The following is a 22049-nucleotide window of genomic DNA, read 5'->3' as shown; positions in this document are numbered from 1 at the left end:
GGAGGAAATTTTTTTTTCCTGTTGCATAAGATTTTTTAAACGAATCTTGAATATTTTCACGTCACTGATTTCAAATCTACAATCTTATTCTCTCTCCAAGCTACAGTTTTTTTCAAATGACATTTTTAGTCTAGTTTTTGTCAAAATATGCAAGTTTAAAAATGTTATACATAGCAGAGGGTCGCATAAATGTTGCAACAAACTTCTACTGGAGTTAGAGCACATCATTAGGATTAAAATTGCATAGGAATCCATGCTCAGAAATGACTTCATACAAAAGGGTCCGGAAATAACTTCCGTGAAAGGGGTAGCCTACCCCTTTCATGGGTGAAGGCCCTGCACCCTTGTTTTTTGCTTCAACATTTTCTTTTCTTATAATAATCTAATTTTCAGAATTTTAGGATTAAATGCAACTAAAACATGTAATTTTGCATGAAGCTTTTCTACTTTTTCTTTCTCAAGATGTAACTTTTATTTTAAATTTGAAATTTTTCCAAGTGTAATTTTTTAATTTAATTAAATTTGAAAGTAAGTGGATTTTGTGTTTTATGTAAGCTTTGGTTATAAGCCCTTCCCCCTTGTCATCAGCAGAAGTAAGCAAATCTTAAACCTATTACCCCCTTTAAATGCTTTCATAATATTCGAATGACCCCTAATTCATGGGAGCTTATTAATGCCATTTTTCAATAATATTGTCAACTCTTTATTTTAGGCCCAAAAAAAGTCATAAAAATATTTGAATTATGCAAAATTCAAATTATAGAACTTGATTTTTTTATTTGTTTAAAACTTAAGTTGGAAAAAATTATGTACTGCACCCTATTCTATTGAAAAGGTAAAACAGTGGTTCAAAATTTAAAAGTAATAAAACTATTTTAACATGTTTATAATCACCCAAATATTTTAATAGCTTCTAATGTATAAACACAGATACAAAATCTTTGGTTTTAAGATTTGAATTTGGTTTTAAGATTTGATAAAATATTTTTTAAGTGTAAATTTGTAACTCTTCTAAAGTAAAATTGGCAATCCTGCTTCATTCTTTTTTAGTTTCGGTGCATACCTCTATTCTATATTGTAAGCAAGTTATGATGTTGGGTGATGCAAGCTAAAAAAATTTTATCTCATGACTACACTAAATTTACTATTGTTTCAAGGAATTAAACTATTATACTCGCAGCAAAATTAACTTCATAGAATTACCAAAGCTATGACAACCTGTTAACATTTTCTAACGGTTTTGCCAAATAACACTTGAAACAGTGAATTTGAAAACTTTTTAAATAATTCACATTGGATGTACTTAATGAAAGGAAAACTACTATGCAATTGAAAGAGCATCATAATTGCTTCACAATGGATTTCAAGAAATTTAATTTTATTTATAAATTTTTTTTTTGAAATATGTATCTTAGCGAACAAAGATGCTAAATGTATAAAAAAATCTCAATTTTTCGTTTCCATGTCAGAATACTAAATAATGTTAAATATTAAACAATACTCACTATTTGTATTTATTTCACTTTACCAGAAGCTGTACTTTTTAAATATTCCAAATACATGAGGAGTAAATTTACAAGTTGCTTGAAAACCTAAGCTGCAATTACTAACCATGGCATCACCTTCATTATGAAAAAAATAAAAATGTAGCAATTTTTTTAAAATCTTATTTCTGAAAATTACTAAAGCTGAAATGGACAAAAAAAAGCTTTTGATAAAGTTTTATACCATACAGAAATTCTACAAAAAATTTATACTTAATCACTTAATTGCTGTGCCAATTCATGTAATAATAATAATAAAAATCATTATTGTTTTATCATATGCTGCATTGTATATGTAAAGAAAAACTTAAAAATTGTTAAATTTTAATTCTTTCTTGTCTATGTCATATAATGTAGATTTATTATTTCCTCCTGCATTTTATTGTAACCATGATTATTTTTGTTTTGTGAAAAAGATTTACAAATTCCTATACGTTGTGATGTAAACTTTACTGAAATCCTTAAAACATATGAAGAAGCAGTTAACTCCCATTAAAGAATAGAAAGATGAAATAAAGGGAACAACTGAAATTATTACTGAAAAATAATACTTGACAGTTAGTGAAATGTCAAGTATTATTTTTGAAATGTCAAGTTTTCTTGTTAGTGAAATGTCAAGAAAAGAAAAATATAATCAGTTCAAAATGTATATTAAACAATAAGTGCTGTATTAAAATATAATATTATATTAAAATTAAGTCGATTTAATTGTAGCCAAATAAAATGAGGGAGAAGTCTATCACATTGGTTATATAATTCTTCGGTTACAAATTGGAATTTGCTACAAAAGTGCTAGCATATGATCATTAAAATGTTTACCTTTTCAGGATTGCATTTTAGATTATAAATTTTATACTTTTGTGTTTGCCTCAGTAGTTCATTAATTCTAGCCAAAATTATTATGGAATTTTTTTTCTTCTGTCTCGTGTTCTTGAAGTTTAAAGTTGCTTTTTGCTCTAACAAATCTGCACAAAAAAAAGCTATGAAGGGTGCAGGTAAAAACGGAATAAATGTTTCAATAACAAGATTTTGCCTAAGTAATAAAATTTTAATTTTAGATTAACGGAATCCCGAGAAATTTTTTTTGAAATACAGGTTATTGATTAGTGGAAGTTCGCAAACAACGGTGTTGAAATTTGCAGAATTCTACGAATTAGTGCGAAAATCACATCCCCTGTTTAAGATAAAGCTTAAAGGCGATTTTTAATTAGAGGCAAATGCATTTACCTTTCAATTCTTTTTTTTTTTTTTTTATGATTGTAAGCACTTTTTATGGTGGTGAATTTTTAAAGACCAAGTAGTACAATCCCTTACATCCGGAAATCAAACTTTTGAAGGAGTCATCCAATTTAGATACTTGAGGCCAGTTTAAACACTTTTTTTTTTAAATTTTCAGATAATTTCTTTTTTCAGCAATCACATGTCTGCTTCAAGTAATAAAGATTATTTTGATCCCCCTTTTACATTTCCTTTCCTCTATGAAGATTGACTGTAGTTTGAAAACGTTACAAGGAAAGTTTACAAGGATTCTAAAAATATTTAAAGTGCTTTGGGGGTAATATAATGATAAGCCACACTTTTTTTCCGAAACTTACATTTTGACATCAAAGTGGAGTATTCCTTAGTATTATTTTCATGTGGCTATTTTACAAGTGTGTGAAATTTCTACTAGATAACAGCACAATACTCTAAACATTTTATTTCCTCTATGAATATCTTGTTTTTCTTCAAGAATGCTTATCACTTTATTGTGTACGCCTTTCCTAAATTAGTTGTTGTCTGAAATGCAGTTGTTTTTTGTTTCATGAGCAAAACATTTATTTTGCTTTTGGGCAGTATTGGGTAAACTGTATGACTTAATTTTTGCTTTTTTATTTGATTGCAGGTTTCCTGTAATCCAACTAAAAAATCAAGTTAATGCAAAGGAAGCTGCTCCAACTTCATTAAATGTGTGTGGACGAATTTATCAAATGACAAATATCAGGAATGCTGTTATTTCTAAACCAAATGATACCAAAATACCTGCTAATAAAGATCATTCTGAAATTGAAGACTTAAAAGAAAGTATATCTGCCACTGTACCTTCTGCTCCTCTCTCTGTACCTAACAGAAAAACTCAACCAGTGATTAAAGGTAAACTTTATCTCAATTTTTTATTATTTTTTTTTAGTTTTCTATAACTTAGGTTTGGAACGCAGATTTATTTTCTATTTCATTTCATATTCTAAATGCATCTTTAAAACAACAAAAAGTAATTATTTAATCATCAGATATTTTCTTTTGATCTGTCAATAATCGTAATTTTGAATTCTATTTGGCTATTTCTAATCTATTAATCTTGTCTAGTAAATTTTCAGTGGTGCTATATATTTTTACAAAATAATTTCCAATAGCAAATTGCAGAGTAAAATTTTCTAATATCATTAGAAAGATTTTTTTTTTTCCTTTCCAGTTTTTCTTTCTAAACACTTTTGACAATAGAACACAAAAACAAGAGATAATGCATTTGTTTCTCGAACAATTTATTAAATAAATAAATAAATGTCAAGAAAAGTCATGATTGTAAGTTAAAATTAAATTTAAGAATCCACTAAAAATGTTTTACTTATATATTGTTGTTTTTTCATTAAAGTATTTTTCCAATTAGTGGATTTTCACAAAAATGGAAAATATATAATAAAACATCTTCATTGTCTGGTTATAGTTTGTTATGATTTTGTAATTTTTTTTAAATTCATAATAAATATCTATTGATTTAAATCTGAAATTAAGCTACTAGGGTGGGCTGAAAACCCAGGTTTCTATTTAAAAAACGCTATACTGTGGGAAAAATGCCTTTTGTAAAAAAAAGAAATATCATTACAAAATTTTTATATTATAATTTATTTACTCAAAATTTAGAACAGTTTAAAATTTAAAAAAAAAAAAAATACCTCTTCACATTGTATAATTGATATGCTATAGTGTCTAATGCTTAAAAACATAAATTTTGAAAAGTAAAAGAAGTTAAAATATGTATATAAATTCAATGCATATTGATCATGTGATGCGTTTAAAAAACATAAATTATCTCAAATCTTGTGAAATCTCTCTCTATTTACTGTCATGGCTGTTGTCAAGAGTTGACACATAATTCACTATACCTTTTATAATTTTTTAATGTTTACATTTTATTTAGATTTTAGGATTTCAGCTCATTAGTGTTAACATCTAAATAAATTTTCTTTAATTTCAAAATGTTTTTCGATTGGTAGTCTTTTTAATTTACCAGGGTTGGCAAGTATATGAAAATTTACAGTTTTATCTGGCTATTTTTATTTACAGTTTTATTTTACTATGATTTTTTCCACCATGTTAAAAACCACTTTTTTATATAGTTTTTGCCAATTATCAAAGACCTAAAATGTTGGTGTAGAAATAAATTATTAGCTATTATAAGTTGAAGTAATTATTATAAATAAAAGTACATATGAAATTACAAATGATCATTGAATTATGTTCTTTAATAATTTTGACATTTAACTACTTTTTTGTTTGGACAATTACTATTATAACATTAAAAAAATGTTACAATAATTACAATTACTGTACAAAATCCAAAATTTTAGCAGAGAAAATCTTAATTTATTGTAAATTCACTAAAAATAAAAATATGAAAAATTGCAATTTATCTAAGTTGTTTATTTCTTCAATTGTTGAAAATAAAAAATACAAAAACAATTTTCTTTTAGAAAAAGACATCTAGTTCATTATGTGTAAAATCAATTTTCATTTTTCTGTTATTCTAACTTTTGCTTTTTCCAGAGCATGCCATTACATAAGGTTAGTTTTAAAGTCCTCTGTTCTCTGAGTTTATTTTTCAGTTTTGATTCTAAAATATTCTTTCGATTTAAGCTGACCTGCATGGAATAAAGTGTGGACGTACCAAAACTATTATAACATACCAAAATTAGCATGCATTAGAAAATTTATTTTAATAATTGTACTGAATGTTTATAACTTAATTAAGGAAGTTAATTTTGATTGATTGAAAAAACTAATTATTAATTTAAAGAAACATTTATATTTCTTCGGGAATTATAATTTGTAAATAAAAAAACAAATAGATTAATTCCTGGCATAAAAATAATTTAAACATCATAGCATCTGATGCTACCTGTGTAGGACCACTAAAGCTACAAATAATTTATTTACATCATTAAGAAATTTTGCTTGCAAATAAAAGAACAGAAAAACGTATTATTTAAAAACTTTTGCACCCTACTGTACGTTGATTTTTCTAAGTAATGTTCATTCATATGTATTCGTATAAATATATACCTTTGGGTTTCACTGTTGGTGCAAGTAGATTTTGACAGTCAAAGTCTAACGAAATAGCCTTTTTTTTTAAAAAAGATTTTTAAATGAAGTTTGATGCTAAGGTTAACTGAAAGTATTTGTCTTAATATTTCGTGTAAATGTAATAAAACATAAAATAATGATTAGTGCCATGATTCACTCGTTTTTACAAAAAATATTGCCACTTGTAAATCAATGTATTTTTTCTTAAATTTCTGGAGGATCTTCCCTGATCCCAAAACTTTGAGGAAATTTTTTTTTTTTTTGAAAAATAAAAAAAGTGCCTAATAGTTTTACATCAAGAACATATCCCAGAAATTTCAAGAAAATAAAAAATGTCAAGTATCTACGCTTCCCTTATTTGCTCGATTTTTCTTAAAAAAACTGCAACTTAAACATTGTTTATAATTGAAATTTAGCATTTTTACAAGGAATTACAAAATTTTATACTAAAATATATTTGCACAGTATACAAATATTTTTAATATTTTAGGATTTTGCTAATAATCCAAATATATTACAGAAACTTTAGCAATAACAGTTAAAAAGAACAAAATGAAGAATTCTAACTAATGAACTCTTATTTTGGGTTGCCAGTACTTTAGATATTTTAGAAGTAAGACTATGCTAATTAATATTTCATATTTCCTGCAATTTAAAATATTATTAGCATCTCACCTTTATGATGTATAAATACTGACGAGTACTTATAAAGTCAGAAACGTTTTTAAGTTGCATTTATATTAAACAAACCAGCCAGATCACCACGTTTACTATCCTTGATGTAACATTCCTTAGACCAGAAAACATGACATAGTCTGGTTGTAATAAAAATAAGTTAAAATCAACTACAGTTTTAAAAAGCATGTGATGTGTATTTCTTATTCTTTTTATCTGTGTATGTTTTGCACCACTTATATAGCAATTTAAAATTGTATGCTGGCGCTCAGTAAATTAACTATAGTTCATATTTCATTTATTTCTTTTTTAGTTTCTCCGAAGTAAAAGAAGTCATCTGGTATAGTTCTTTTATATAAGAATAGTCTTAAGTTTATAATAATTCTAAGTTAGTTATTTAAAATAAGCTCTGACATGAAAACTCTTTCTGTGTATAATTACAGTAGACTTTAAATTAATTGTGATTGAATTATCCTGGTTGTGAATTATATGAATGATCATTATATGGGAACAAAGAAAAAGTTTGCAAGGATTGTTAAAGCAAACATGGATAAAAATGATGTTGAGAAGTTTTCACAGTAAAATTTGTTAAAAATTAAATAAAAAATGAAGATGGACTTCTGTTATTTCATTCGTCACAAAACAGTAAAAGGAGTAACAAAAAATTTCTGTCAATTCTCTTCCTTTTATTTTAATGAAATTATTAATTACCTATTGTATAATAATTTTATATTTTCTGTAATTTAAAAAAAAATTAACAAAATTTGTATGAGTTTATTCGACCCACTTTGTAGAGAGTCTGATGTATCATATTATGTAAAATAATAAGGATTTATATTTTTGTGCTTATTTGCACAATTGCTTTTTTTAATATAAGATGTTTTCAATATTTTAAAAATATGAATGACAATTTAACTAAAACTATTTTTAAGTGTTTCAATAACATATTCATTTTAACTCTTGTAATATATTAACACAGCTATCTTTAATTAAAATAAAATATGTTACTCTTAAAATTTTTATTCCATTTTGTCATAGACTTTGTATATATTACTTCATTTATTTTAATAATTTCTTTTTCAATATGTTCAAAAATTATTTTTAGCTCAATAAATTTCATTATTTGTTGTCATCAATTGCATGTCATTTTATAAAAATATGCTATGTATAGTACTTGTTTATAAATAATTTACTATATACATTAAAAGAAATATGAAAATAGACTCTTATTATGTCAATCTTCACAAAGACCGTGATAGTAGCAAATGTAATCTAAATATAACATTAAAATTCCTGTTTATTCATTTTTTTTTTTGTAATAACGAAATTGTTAATGATCTATTATATAACAATTTTACATTTTCTTAGAATTTTCAAATGTTTTATTAGATTATCTAGAAATTTTGCTTACCCTGATTTGTCGAGAGTCTACTGTATCCTTTAATTTCAAACATTAAAGTTTTATATTTTTGTGATTATATGCATAAAATTACTTTTTTCAATGCTTTAAAAATATAACAATATATTTGTAGAATAATATATTATTGATAAAAGATTCTATTAGTTTTAAAAATGTCAGTTTTGGTTAAACTCTTAAATGTTGGACTGTATGTTATGATTATTGTAATTGTTTTGATTAGTGTCATGAACTATGTTCCTTTTAAATGCATAGAATGTGGGTTTTAGTGAAACATATTATTTTGATCTATGGGAAATACTGTGTTCTAACATACATGTTTAGTTTTAAAGAAAAATATTGGGTCTATTAGTTTATTTAAAACCAACTTTACATATTGATGTAAAATTCTTATTTTTTGTATTAGTTTTCAATAGTAATCATTAAGTTAATTTCTTGTTATAAACTTATCACTTTACCCTTTTTAATTCCTTGTGCAGTCTGTTTAAATGCTGATATTAAGTTCACATTTGTTTACTTTAAATGTAAAGACTATTTTTAAAACTTAAGATTTCCAGCCATAATACATGTGCTGAAGATGTATTTATTTATTTTCTTCCAAATAAAATTTTGAAAACTATTGTTTTGATTCTTTTTTTACAGTTTTTTACTTTAAACTGCGAAGATTGCAATTTAATGTGTGAAAGTTCATTTAAGGATTTTTCACCCTTTGAAAAGAAGAAAACTGTTTTAAATAAATAAAAAAGAACTTTCTTTTAATAGTGCACTAAGTTTGTCAAGCAATGTGTTGATAAAAAAATTTCTTTTTCTATGCTCAATTTAAAACAAATTTTTAATCATTTGATTATTCAATATTTTGCACATGAATAGCAATATTTGCCTGATGGTTTGGTAACTAACACAAGATTGTGCTCATTTCAAGAATGTGACTACATCAAATTTATCAAAAACTTATGAAAGATTACTTAAAGGGTATGTAACCATACTTTATTCAAAATATTTATTATCTGCCTTTTCACTAGAAATTTATATCTCCTAAAGAGTTGAATGATCATTTCTTTAAATTATTTGACGAACGAAAATCTTTATTTGATGTCAAAATGTGCAATGACTGGTGATTACCAGAGGAAACCCGAATAGAGAATGGTTTTTAAATTTAAATATGTTTATGCAATTCTTATAGAACAGGCAAAGAGCTCGAGATTGTTGTTGTTTACACTTATATTGAAAACACCAAAGTTTTTTTACTTCAGGCATAGCTGTACTAGATCCGTAACTTAACTGTTGCTTCAGCAGCCCCCTAGGGGCCTTTATATCTATGGCAGCCGCAATGGGGTAGTATATAACGAGAGGATGTGTGTGATGCCATAGGAAACAAAATACCCCTTCAAGCATGCACAGTATACTAAGGATTATGGGTAACTCCTCCTTGTTGTTCTTCTTGGTAGACTATTACACAACAGAAAAAGGCGAGTTCATTTCAAGAATGTGACAAAACTTATCAAAAAATAATAAAATATTATTAAAGGGGTATGTAATTATAAGTATTAGTTTTCTGCCTTTTCACTAGAAACTTTTATTCCCTTAATAGTTGAATGATCATTTCTTTTAATTAAATGATGAACGTTGAATAAAAGCATTGCAAGAATCTATGTTCAGTTTCTTTCCTATTATCTTTAATGTTAAATGTAGAATGACTGTCGATTAAGACGTTCAAATGGAGCAATGGAGAAAAGAAATCCTAATAAATTCAGTACAGTTTTTAAATGCATTAGTATTTAATAGTTAGTTGAGTTAAGTCAGTCGTAATAAGCACGCTAGTCTTCATATGTATATGAAACAATAAATTCTTGGAATATTAATAATTTAAAAAAAAAATTATTTTAGCATTAGTCTTGTCTTTCCCACCAACGCTACGTAAAATGGAGGTAGCGGGTCCAAAGCAAAACAATAAATGAATGAGTTTGGTTTAGATACATATGCAGCATCGAATACTTAATGCAAAAAATTGCTTGTTTCTTGTCAAATTGCAGAACAGATATAAAGAAAAAGAGCATAAAAATATTGAACCCACTACCTTTACGCTGAGCGCTTGGCAGAAGAACAACACAATACGGCAATGGAGATCCCAATAATATACAGCTGTCTTACTTGAACCTCACTATGCAGTATTGCTATTCCGCTAACCCATTTAAGGCACATATGTAGCGTGTTCAAATTCCGCAATAACATTCAATGTATATTATGTCTTCCATGAAATTGTGTCATCTGTTTTTCAAACTGAAAAGAGTATTTAAGTCACCCCTTGTATTTAAAAATAAACAAACATATGTATGTAAATAAATCCCACTACATCATAAAAAATGGATAAAACAGTCACCATAGTATGATATATCTTAATTTAGCACCTTTAAAACACTTTAGTTGAACATTTGAAGACATCCTTTTCCTCTCTTTAACCCTTGTATTTAGAAATTATATTAGAATAAGGAAGTCATCATCTAACTTCTATTAACCATTTTAAATAAACCATGGAAGTGTAAACAGATTATTAGCGTTCTGTGTGGAAAAAGGCATCGACGTTAAAAGGTTAAAATTATCAAATAAATTATAGTACTGAAGTTCATTTTAGAAATTTTTTGTGATACTTTAAAGCATAGCATTAAAATAATTTATTTAGCTGCATTTGCTTTTGAGATTTGTATTTGTTACTAAATGTATTGTAATAAGAACTATAATTTTGAAAAGCAAAATTTCTGGTAAACTGATAAAAGTAAACAATAATATTAACATATGAAGCATTTAAATACCATATATTTTGGTTTAATTCTTAGAATTTCTTTACTATAATGATTTTGTCAAAAAAAAATTTCTCTGCATATGAATAAAACATTTATTATCAATGAAAGTTGATATCAATGGTTCATTATCACAGCCTTAAGTATAATGCAGTAGTGTATAATATTTTTTAGTTAAATCTAAGATTTAAAAAAAATCATCCAAACCCTGCTTTATATTTTTCTAGACATTTTGCACTGCAGTTCTTAGGGATTGGCCTCTACACACACTCACAAATCGGCAATCGTTAAAATTTTTATACAATTAATTTCTATGACATAAAAATTAAAATTTTACAAAATTCCATGCTGTTACTTTAAAAATTACACTACTGATAGAAAAGGAACACTAACTGAAATGAAATCAGACACATTTGGAAATATATATAAAAAAATGCTAAATTTGTTCTAAACAAAATATTCAGCTTTACTAACTTTTCTTATTTTATTTTTTTTCAAAATGTGTTCGATATTCACAAAATTTTAAATCTACAATGAGTTACATAGGTAATATCCTTACATATATAAATGATGACTAAACAGATAAATATAATCAATGTTTAATTACTCATCTGAAACTATCTAGATATAGCCTAATATTGATTAAAAAAAATTGCTGTTAACTTTTTTTTAATAAAAAAAATAAATTTGTTATGTCCAACAATTAAGTTTTGGTTTGTAGCAATAAAATATCTGAACAAAAACAATATTTATTTAGAAATTATGTTTATGAAAAACACTTTCGAAATAAATCCTAACCAAATATGAAAATTTTAGAATTTTGCTTGGACAAAAGAGCTTGCAATTAATCTTTGCAGAGCTTGCCCATAAAATCTTCGTTTGGCTTTGGGAATAAGAATCCTTACTAATATCACCTTTTGATTAATAAACTTGAATTCAAACAGCCCCCAGAATATCAGTTGTTATATAGCAGTCTGTTTTGAGAACATTAGGCAGAAAGCAATTATTTTCTGGAATGAATATGACATACACAATTTTATTTTAAAATCAATTGTAATTAAAAGTATAATCATAAATTGAGATCACTTATAATCACTTAAATAAAACTCTTATAAGCTGGAGTGCAAGTAACTCTTTGCTTGCAGTTATTTAATAGCATTTTGCCCCTAGGACAGCTAGAAACCCAACCTAAAATAGTGCCAAAATCGTAGAGTGTAAAGTCTCCTGCTTTTGCCACGCTGAAAAGTTTTATCAATTGCATAGGGGAAAAAAATTATGAACACACTTAAGTTACAAATTATGCTAGTGTCCCAGTGACAGCGATATTCAAGAACTATTCAGTGTTTGTGGCTTGGCTTTAAATTAATCAAAACTTGTTTGGCATATGATAGTTTTTTTTTTATTGTCAATTGAATCTGAGTATGCAAGACAATTTGTTAATGTAAATGTTACAGGGAGTTATGAAATAAGAGCCATTAATGTATGCTTTTAAATTCTTGGAAAAAAGCTATGCACTTTAAGAATCACAAGTTAATATTGAAATTAAAAAGAACAATGATGTCAATAAAAGAAAAAGAGTAATTAAAATAATCAAAAAACAATTTATTTGAGGAAGAAATTTTTTAAAAAAGTTTTCCTTTTCTTCAAAAGTGCCAAATTATTATTAATGTTTTTAAATTTGAATATACACGGTTAAAATCCAAAATAAAACATTAAAAAAAAAATCAGATTTAACCAATGAAACATTTATATTTGTTTCATTTGTATTGTTCAGTTTTAAGATTTCTTTTTGTTGATCTTTGTATTTTTATTTGCTTGATGAGTTCAAGAAAACACAAATTTTATTAAGATCAAATAATAATAATAAATATAGCTATAAAATGATACTTTGTTTTAAAAGTGAAGTCTACGAAAAAGTTAATATACTAGCGACAATTTAAAGGCAACTTCATGGAGATTTTGATGAAAAACAGATTTCTAGAGAGTACTCACTTTTCGATAATTCACCTCTATTAATAATTTAAAATTTATAGAAAAGAAAAAAGTGAGCTCACAGGGCAATAGAGGTAACTTATGAAGATTTAGATACTAGAGAGTTTTTTCAAAATATCAAACTGCAAATACCTCCTTATTCTAAACAAAATCTACAATAAAAAAAATTATCATTGTTAAAAATTAAACCAGATGATTTATGTGAAGAAAAAAAAAGGTTTTTTTTTTTTGAAAAGGTCAAAGTTCTGGAAATTGATCTTCTTCCTCGCTACCCTAAACTTGATGTCATCCCCAGAGGTAGAAGCTTTTGACAAACAGATCTTTTAATCACTTAAAATACTTTGAAGCGATTTTAGTGACTGTCTCTTCACACTCTTTTTTTTTGGGGGGGGGATGCTAAAAGCCATTAAGTAGGACTTAGCATTTTACTGCGGGAAAAGAGGCCTCATAAATATTGATTTTGAACCTTAATGTGCATAGATTTTTTACTTTGTTTTTACAAGAATTCGAAACATACATAAAAGAGCAAGTCATTACAAAGCACTCTGTAAATGCATCATTCTTGATTCAGAGACTTTCACTCAATTTCCAACCTGTACATTTCTAATTCGACCTTCATCAGCTAAGCTTATTAGATAGACCAAACTGTGTGTGGAGGCTAGTTTATAAACAGGATTCAGGATCTGTAATGTACAAAACAACAAATTACTTTACACGCAGTACAAAGGCAGGCTGTAACTAAATTGGAAAAGTTAACTTGGTATTTCATTGCTAATTTGTTTTTGGGAAGAGTAAAATATCTTTGATCACTATGAATTAGTAAGAATTTTAATGTAAGTTTACTTGTGAGGAATTTCACAAGTAAATATAAATGTAATAATCAAAAGAAAAAGAGATGGTCATTAATAATTCACTTCTCCTAAAGAACAGGTGAAAATTAAATAGTTTTACAGCTCTTTTTATTTTTTTTCACCAAAAACCATGAAAGTAACAGCCTTGGTTGGATCACTACATTAAATAAGAAATTATGGCAATAATCAATGATCTGTGATGCATGCTGTTTTTTGAAAAGAAGAACAGGAAAAATGGTCTTTACAGTTAAATTAATGAATAACCTTTTTACTGAGATGGAACAGCATGACAATCAACCTGGATAGCAGAAAAGCCATTTTAAAGCTGCAAAATGAATTATGTTATTATATTTTCTCATTAAAGCTTTAAAGTAGGTTATTGCCCAGCAGAAAGATGAAATTGATTTATTAAATTTTATATCAAATGAAATCAAAGATCAATAAGTCACAATAATAAAATAAATGGCACACTTCCTGATTACCTGGCTTGCAGGTTGCTTAGCGAAAAGAAGAGTGCCACTAAAGCATAAGGAGATATTGTAAAATAAGATTGACCTTCACTTCACAATTGTTAAGAAGCAGAAAGAAATCTTTTCATTTCATGTTGAAAAATTGTTTTTATGCCTTAAAATTTAAAAATCTCAACTTACAGACAAATAAAAAAAATATATATATATAAATTGCTTTAAAAATTAGAAGTAAATAAAAACCAGAAAAAAATATACTTTACCCTAGAATATGTGCATCCTATTACAAATATGTCTCTTATATTTTTATACTGATACTGAATCATGTTTCAACAGTAATTTACTTTGTGCTTATTATTTTATACATGTTGTAATGGTACCATATTTAACTGCAACTTATTTTGTTTAAAAATAAGCTTACCAAACAAAAAATTATTGACCCCTCACTCATTGTATACAATGTCAGGTTCAAATCAGATACTGCACTGTGATGTTTTGAAAATGTTTTTCTTTTGTTAATGATTAAGTTTATGATTGTGCCCATATACTGTGTGGCAACTCAAGCCACGAATAAGGTTAAATCCCCACTAAAGGGATTTCTACTAGGCGTCTTCCCTAACCAAGTTTCATTCTGATTGAATTCTCCCTCGGTTAGGGAAGACGCCTAGTAGAAATCCCTTTTGTGGGGATTTAACCTTATTCGTGGCTTGAGTTGCCACATCCTCCCGCCCCGAAAGAGAGTTAAAAAACAATTTACAAATAGAATTTAAAATTATACTAATACTAATTCTACATTAAACTACCAAATTAACAATTCACGACATACTGAGGTAAGCACAAACATGAACCAGTATGTTTATGTTAAAATTCACAATAAACTGGTGCTGCCTCTCAATCAAAATTTTTATGAGTATGCTTTCGATACTGCAATAATCAGCAATTCTTCAAATCAGTAGATTTGTGAGCTTAAACTGAATTCGACCCTCTTTGAAGAACTTGAGGACTCACTTCCTAGGAGAATTCAGGTGGTAACCAAGTCCAAAGACAAAGTTAATTTAAATAATACTTTTCATAATTTCTCTAGGGATAACTAATTGTTTGTGCATTGAGTTTATGACTCTTAACTATTTTAAAATTATTATTCATTATTAAAAGTATTATAAATGTTACAGATAATTGTTCATTTGAGATTTTAATTCCTATAGTATAGTAAATGAAAAGCTACGTAAATATTACTATTGAGATTACAAGAGAATATATAAGAAATATTTAATATGTATTATTGTGAAGTTTTCCTCACCTCATTAAAAACACGAGCTGAAAGAAGATCGATTTGTACTCCTACATCACGCATGTCCCCACTGTATCTGAAATATAAATCACACTTTTTATTTCACGTTACAAAAAATAAAATTGAATTTAGGGTTTTGTGACACTAAGTCTAAATAAAGCAAACATCAAAACAAATTGCAAAGAAAAACTGGCTTGAGGGATAATTTTTATTCAAGCTAGAACAGGGTGAAAAGTAGTTTAAGTACAAAACAACATCATTGTTGGTTAGACCAACAAAGTCTGTTTTGGATGATGGGTGTGAGTGAAATTTGGTATAAGATTTGTAAGGACCATAGGGGAAAGAAATCAGCAATTAAGAATTAGTTCAAATCTCAAAGACCAGGAGTCGAAAAGGAGTGCATAAAAATACTAGTTTGAGGCTTCTAATTAATCCAAAATATGGTCAATGTGTGCTCCATTGACTAATTTAATTCTGAAATTAATTTGTGATTTAAATCACTTGATCCTTTTAGTAAGTCAATGGTTTAAATTAGTCATTTAAAAATTTATTTTTAATTTAAAAAAAAACTGACGTGAATAACGACACTCAGAGAGCACTGATAACCTTGATTTTCTACAGATAGTTTCAAGAGTAATGAAATAGCACACTTCTTGTTATTCATTAAAACATCGCTTTGTTTCTCAGGCTTCCTCTTACCTTACTAGCATTTAAATTAAAAAAAACTTACATTGTAAAAATTCGTATAGGAACTATATTCAATGAATAGCAAAAATATGTATTGCATAGTTAAAATATTCATCAAAAGTGGCTTTATGGAGTCATCATAATTCCTATCAATAGCTTGTCCTGTTTTTTTGAATGTAGGATAAATTTCAGTGGAATAGACTGGTGTGTGATTTTTATAATTTTTAACTTGATTGGGGTAGTCAATCAATTTTGTCTATTCTTATGCAAATGAAAATTATCAATTATATTAATATGCATAATTTAAATGGGAATTCCACATTTCTTTTTTAAATCACTATTTTTTTTTTAAATGCAGGTCCTATACTATCTTTTTTTTCATCCTTAGTTCATTAAAAATAAAGTACAGACATATTAAATGAATTATTACAACAACGAATATGATATATTACATTATTACAATAAAAATATTTACCTTATGTAAGTCCAAAGGCAAAGAGTTAATAATATAACTCCCATAATAAGGTTACAAAAATGAGCAATTGCTGTCATGCCAATCAATGAAAATATTCCAGCTGAAAAGTATATTATAATATCTAGAGTAAAAAGTGTAGCAGGAGTTTTAGCAGATGCAAATATATTTTTTCCATCGTTATGCTTTTTGTAATTCAGGTACATAAGATCAAGTTCCTTAAAAAAAAGCAACAATATAAGACATAAAGCAAATACATTAATTTAACAAACAAATAAATGATATTCATGAAACAATGCTGTAATATATTATTTTGCAGTTTTACTAACAAGATAATGCACCATAGTGCAAAATAATGCATATAATACAAAAACTAGTAAACTCAATATTTTTAGAGTTATAAATTTTTTATGATTAGGGTTATCTAAGTATAACTTTCAAAAATGTAACAACAGCTTCAAGAAAAAAAAGAGCTTAAATTTGTTAAGTAACATGTTTCTAAATTATATTTTCAGAAACAGTTCAAATCAAACTTCAAAAAAATTGCAATTTAAAAGAATTAGTTGCTAAATTAAATAAAAAAACAAATTAATTATATTGAATAAAACAATAAACATAGTTGTTTCAAAATGTAGTTAACTATTGAACACACAAATAAACTCAATTCTTCATAATATCCCAACACATGATATAATATTCTATATAAAATTGAAAAAAATTTTTTTAAGCGAAAAGCTTTTATTTGTTCAACTGAAGATAGGGTTAAGGCAACTACATGTTTTTGCCCCACACATGATGCATGCAATTGATTAATATAGTCTGTAAAAAAAATTTGTAAATATATCTATACCTGGGATATCTTAATACCAAAAGTGAATACATAAAAGTAATTTTATTCATATTCATAAAACATTGTAATTTCTGATTGTTCCTCTGATGTTGAATCAACTGATTAACTTTAGGCTACACAAGAATGAAGCTAAACGATGTGAAATAAGTACAAAAGATATGACATTATTTGTGCTTTTTTTCATGTAGTTAAATTTTATTTTTTTATTTGCTACTTTCAGAAAAAGGTGAGTTTTTTAGGAGTAAATCAGTAAAAAGGGCATTTCTAACTATGAAAACCCTATGTTTAGTGTTCAAAAGGGAAAAAAAAGTAACACCCTAAATAACTTTTGATCTAATGATCAAAGTTTTATGTACCGTATTTTTCGGCGGAAGCGCCGCGGCGCTTTCGAAAAAAAAGTTGTTTTTTTCCTACATGCGGCGCTTCCGATGCAGCGGCGCTTCCGACGAAATATTTTTTAGTAGCAAAAAAATTTTTCAAGGAAAGTTATTTAAGATGAAATAATTTTCTGAGAGAAAGACTATTAAAAAAAAAATTAATAACGAAGTCGACGAAATATTCGCCCGTATCGCGATCTGCTGCAGAACATCGGCAATTGTAATTTGAGCGAACAGAAAAGGAAGTAATAGGACCCTAAATCCGACACTCACGGGACTGACGAAATGCCGATTTTTGGATCTCTTTCGGAAATTCCAATATGGGCCCCTAATATTACTATAATTCAATTCCATTGTTAATTTCAGAAAAACCGATAAATTTAGTCAAGTTTCGATCGTAGATTATGATGGGGTGAATTTAAAACTGGCCCATCTAAAGAAATTTTACTAATCAAAATAATAATCTATATAATATAATCAAGAAGAAATATTTCGAATCCTATGAAGAAGAAATAATCGTTTCTTCTTTGGAGCGAGATCATAGTTCTCGTTTTTTCTTTTAGATAACATTTTGTTTTAACAAAAGACGCTTACCTCGCAAGAAAAAAAAAATAAAAAAAAGCTAACAAGGAACTACAAAAAAAGAAAAAAAATTTAACAATTATTGCTAAGAAACTAACAATGAATAACAACAAAAAACAAGCGAAAAACTAATAACGTTAAAAAAAAAGAAACAAGCAAACAACTATTAGCAAGAAAAAAAACAAGCTCACTATTTACAAAGAAAAAAAAACCAACAAATTAGCAGTTAATAACTAATAAAAAGCGGCAAAATAAAAAATTAATAAATCGAATAAAAAACCGCAAAAGGGATAGAATTCATTTTGTTGTCTACATGGTAGTTTCAATGTCAACTGGGTGTGGCCAATTTATGGTCAAACAGAGGAGGGAGAATTGGGGGCGAATCAGTAAAGTGCAAGCCTAGCTGTCAAGATTGATTGATCAGTTTTTTCCAACTTGCATTTCTTTATTTTGTTCATTGGAAATGCAGATGTTTTTACTTCTCAATTTATTTTAAACTGCTTAAGAAACAGATGTTTCCTTTGACACAGATTTTTTTTTTCAAGCTTCTTTTTTATTTTTAAAAGATAAAATAAAGTAAGTTACTTCAACAGAATAAAATTCCAAATAAAAAGAATATAGCTGATTTTTTTTTTATCTTATCAATATAAATTTCTTAAAAAAAAAAGAAAAAAAAATTAGATCAGATTAAGTGCTGAATTTTGGAATGCTGGATTAGGGGTCCCATACCCTTTTCTTTTCCCCAACCCCTTTAAAATATAACTGATTGATTTCTCCTAATCAGCTCCAGTAGAAATGACACGTGGAGGAGGTGGGGTACACCCCTCTTTTAAACATTTTCTTCTCTTTCTAGTTGAGTCACATTGGGTTATTTCCATTGAAGGAGAGGGCATTCTACCCACTAAAATTCCACCCCCTAAGATTGTGAAAGTGAAACTTATTTCCTCTTCTCTCATTCCTTCAGAATTTTTTTGGGGCTTGTTTAGTTATTTATTATTCTTGTTATTGTTAGTTATTTCGTTATTATTAGCTGTTTCGTTATTATGTATTAGTTTTTCCTCAAATTGTTAACGGTAATAAATTTTAAAATCTTTTTATTTTAAAATTTTTCATATAATAAATTTTTATTTTACTTTTCTTATTACATTGTTTTACTGATTTCTGTAATCAGTTCAGCGTAGCTACTGCACATATAAATAATTTTTTTGCTGTTCTTCTGTTCTTTGGCGCGGTGCCAACTGGTAAGAACAACTTTATTTTATATCGTTTTGTTGTTTTCTTTTTTTTTTTTTTTTTTGCTGAAAAAGAAATTTTTTATTATAATTTAGAAATTAAAACTTTACTTTATGAAATGCATAAAAAAATTTAATTTTTTATTATACAGATATTCTAAATGGTATTTTAAAGGTCTCTTCTAAAAGGATGCTGATATGCCCGGTTTAGCGCCATTGCGGCGCTTACAATAACTTTTTTTTTAAAAATTTCAATTTTATCGATGTGCGGCGCTTGCGACGAAGCGGCGCTTTCGCCGAAAAATACGGTAATAGGACTCAATCTCATTAATTTGAGGAGTGATGATTAAAAATATGCTAATCAGTTAATGTATATAATATTTTAACATAATCAGACAAAAAAACATACTTTCTTTGAATAAATATACTTTTTTATGGATTTGGATTCCCAACTCTCAAAATATAGGGGATATCAGGTAAATATGGTTACAGCAGTTTGGTCAGAAGAGCAACCAAAAGTTTTGACCTCTTCTTGTTATTTTTACTTTTTTGCAATCCCGATAACTTTCTAAAAAGTTTGAAAATTTTTCACACAATTTTAAAACTTGTTTATCCAAAGATACCATGTGAAAAAAATGTAATAATTATTTATCATCAAAAACAAACAGACAAAAAAAAATAGAACTGGAATGTAAACAATTTTTTACATCATTTTAAAGAATGTAAATTTATAAAGCTAAATGCAAAATTTGAACAAAAGCAGTCAAACAGTTCCCGAGAAATCAAATTTTAAAAACGTCGTGTATTTAAATTTTGATTTCCTAGGAACTATTCAACTGATTTCATTTGCATTTTGCAATATAAAATTACATTCTTTAAAATGATGTAAAAATTTTATACCTTACAATTCAATTATATTATTAAATAAAATAATAAATATACACTAAAAATTTCCTTTTTGAATGAAATTATCCTTAAATTTAATTAAATTTTCAATTAGCAAAATTTCTCAAGATGTGGCAAAATACGCAAAAAGTAAAATTAACATTAAGGAGTCCAAACTTTGGACCACTCTGCTGACCAAACTATGGGGACCATATTTCATAGATTGCGGCTATCACCCATATTTCGGCGGTTAGAAATTTCAATCCAGCGATTGAGAATTCAAGAATTTGAATCCAATTTGAAAATCCAATGATTGAGAATTCGAATCCAATGATTTCATAACTTAAAATATCATATGCACTAACCAATTAGCTTATTTGAGATCGCCCCCCTTGAAAAAAGTTTGAGTCCTAGTGCATAAAAATCTGATCATTAAAATCAAAAGTTAATCAGGATATTTCGTCTCTTATTTTTATTTCTTAATACACACTGTACATGTATAAAACACGTTCTTTATTTGAGTACCAATAGAATTTCTTATCATGAGTGGAATTAATGGTCATGGAATTTTTTTGATGAGAGAAAAGCTCTGATTTTACATTATTTTCTGGATAGCAACATCCTGGAAATTACTTACCATACTTAATGAGCATGAGGGATAAAAGCTCATTTTTAAGATTGAGTCATCACAGCATATTATTAATTCCAAAAAGCAGAAACCAAGTAAGCGATAAAAAATAAACAGCTTCAATTAAAAAAAATTCAACCTGCTGAGAGTAAAATATGCTTTAGCTTACCTTTAAGAGTTTTTCACAATATTGCCGAGAAAATTCTTCTCCTCCCATTTTTCTAGTGTAATTGAAAAGTATCTCACATTCATTTTTTAAATGATTATGATGGAGCTCTAACTGCTGAGGTCTTATATAAGGTTTATCACCACCACAAATCTTAAAAGTAAGAAATATTGTTAAATATGAGAAAATAAGAAAAGAATTATATTTAAAAGAATTATATATTAAATATAATCCATAAATTGAGCTTACATCTAACACGAAATCATTTAAATCCTTTCCCACATAGAAAGTAATAATATTGATTTAATTATCTCATAAAATATGATGCGTCTTTAGTAGCTTGAGAAATTGATCAGTCCCACGTTACTAAGACCGATTAATATTTAAATATATTGTCCAAAGAGTTATAGAAACACTCTTTCCAAGGTCAATTGTCTCTTTTTTATCCACCAGCATGGAATGTTCTCATTTCTGGGCCAATTTAATAAAGTTCTATTATTTTTTCATGTTCCTGCATCTGTTTCAATAAACAGCCTCACTACGAATTTAATGTTAATGGTTTCAAAGCGTAATAAACATACACATATATTATTTACATATGTATTTATACAATGTAATATATTAATTTAATGTATTTGTATACATATTTATACACATACATGTATATCTTGTATATTTATAATTATTTTTTAATGGTTTTTATTTAACCATTAAAATTATTTTTATATGCGCATTTATAACACACGCGTTAAGTCTGTGATCGGTGCCAGCGATAGTATGGTAGAACTTTGAGC

At 27.1% G+C, this 22049-nt stretch overlaps 2 protein-coding genes across 3 annotated transcripts in view; one reads left to right on the top strand and one right to left on the bottom strand.

The window, feature by feature from the left end:
• The window catches only part of LOC107438122 (nuclear factor related to kappa-B-binding protein), a 90212-nt gene extending 81616 nt beyond the window's left edge, over positions 1 to 8596 (top strand). For both annotated transcript variants that reach the window (XM_043041956.2, XM_071188124.1), the window contains exons 22-23: positions 3430 to 3677; positions 6874 to 8596. In XM_043041956.2, coding sequence (XP_042897890.1) covers positions 3430 to 3677; positions 6874 to 6887 — 262 coding nt within the window. In that variant the 3' untranslated portion in view covers positions 6888 to 8596. The remainder of the gene's footprint in view (positions 1 to 3429; positions 3678 to 6873) is intronic.
• Positions 8597 to 13221: 4625 nt separating this feature from the next.
• The window catches only part of LOC107438123 (atlastin-1), a 63364-nt gene continuing 54536 nt past the window's right edge, over positions 13222 to 22049 (bottom strand). Inside the window, exons 13-16 of the mRNA XM_016050309.3 lie at positions 21259 to 21408; positions 16539 to 16753; positions 15386 to 15452; positions 13222 to 13450 (exon numbers count right to left, since the gene is read on the bottom strand). Of these exons, the coding sequence (XP_015905795.1) occupies positions 13349 to 13450; positions 15386 to 15452; positions 16539 to 16753; positions 21259 to 21408 (534 nt within the window). The 3' untranslated portion in view covers positions 13222 to 13348. The remainder of the gene's footprint in view (positions 13451 to 15385; positions 15453 to 16538; positions 16754 to 21258; positions 21409 to 22049) is intronic.

Source organism: Parasteatoda tepidariorum, chromosome X2 (genome assembly GCF_043381705.1).
Source record: "Parasteatoda tepidariorum isolate YZ-2023 chromosome X2, CAS_Ptep_4.0, whole genome shotgun sequence".
NCBI classification, from domain to species: Eukaryota; Metazoa; Arthropoda; class Arachnida; order Araneae; family Theridiidae; genus Parasteatoda; species Parasteatoda tepidariorum.
This window is presented reverse-complemented; position numbering and strand designations above follow the sequence as displayed.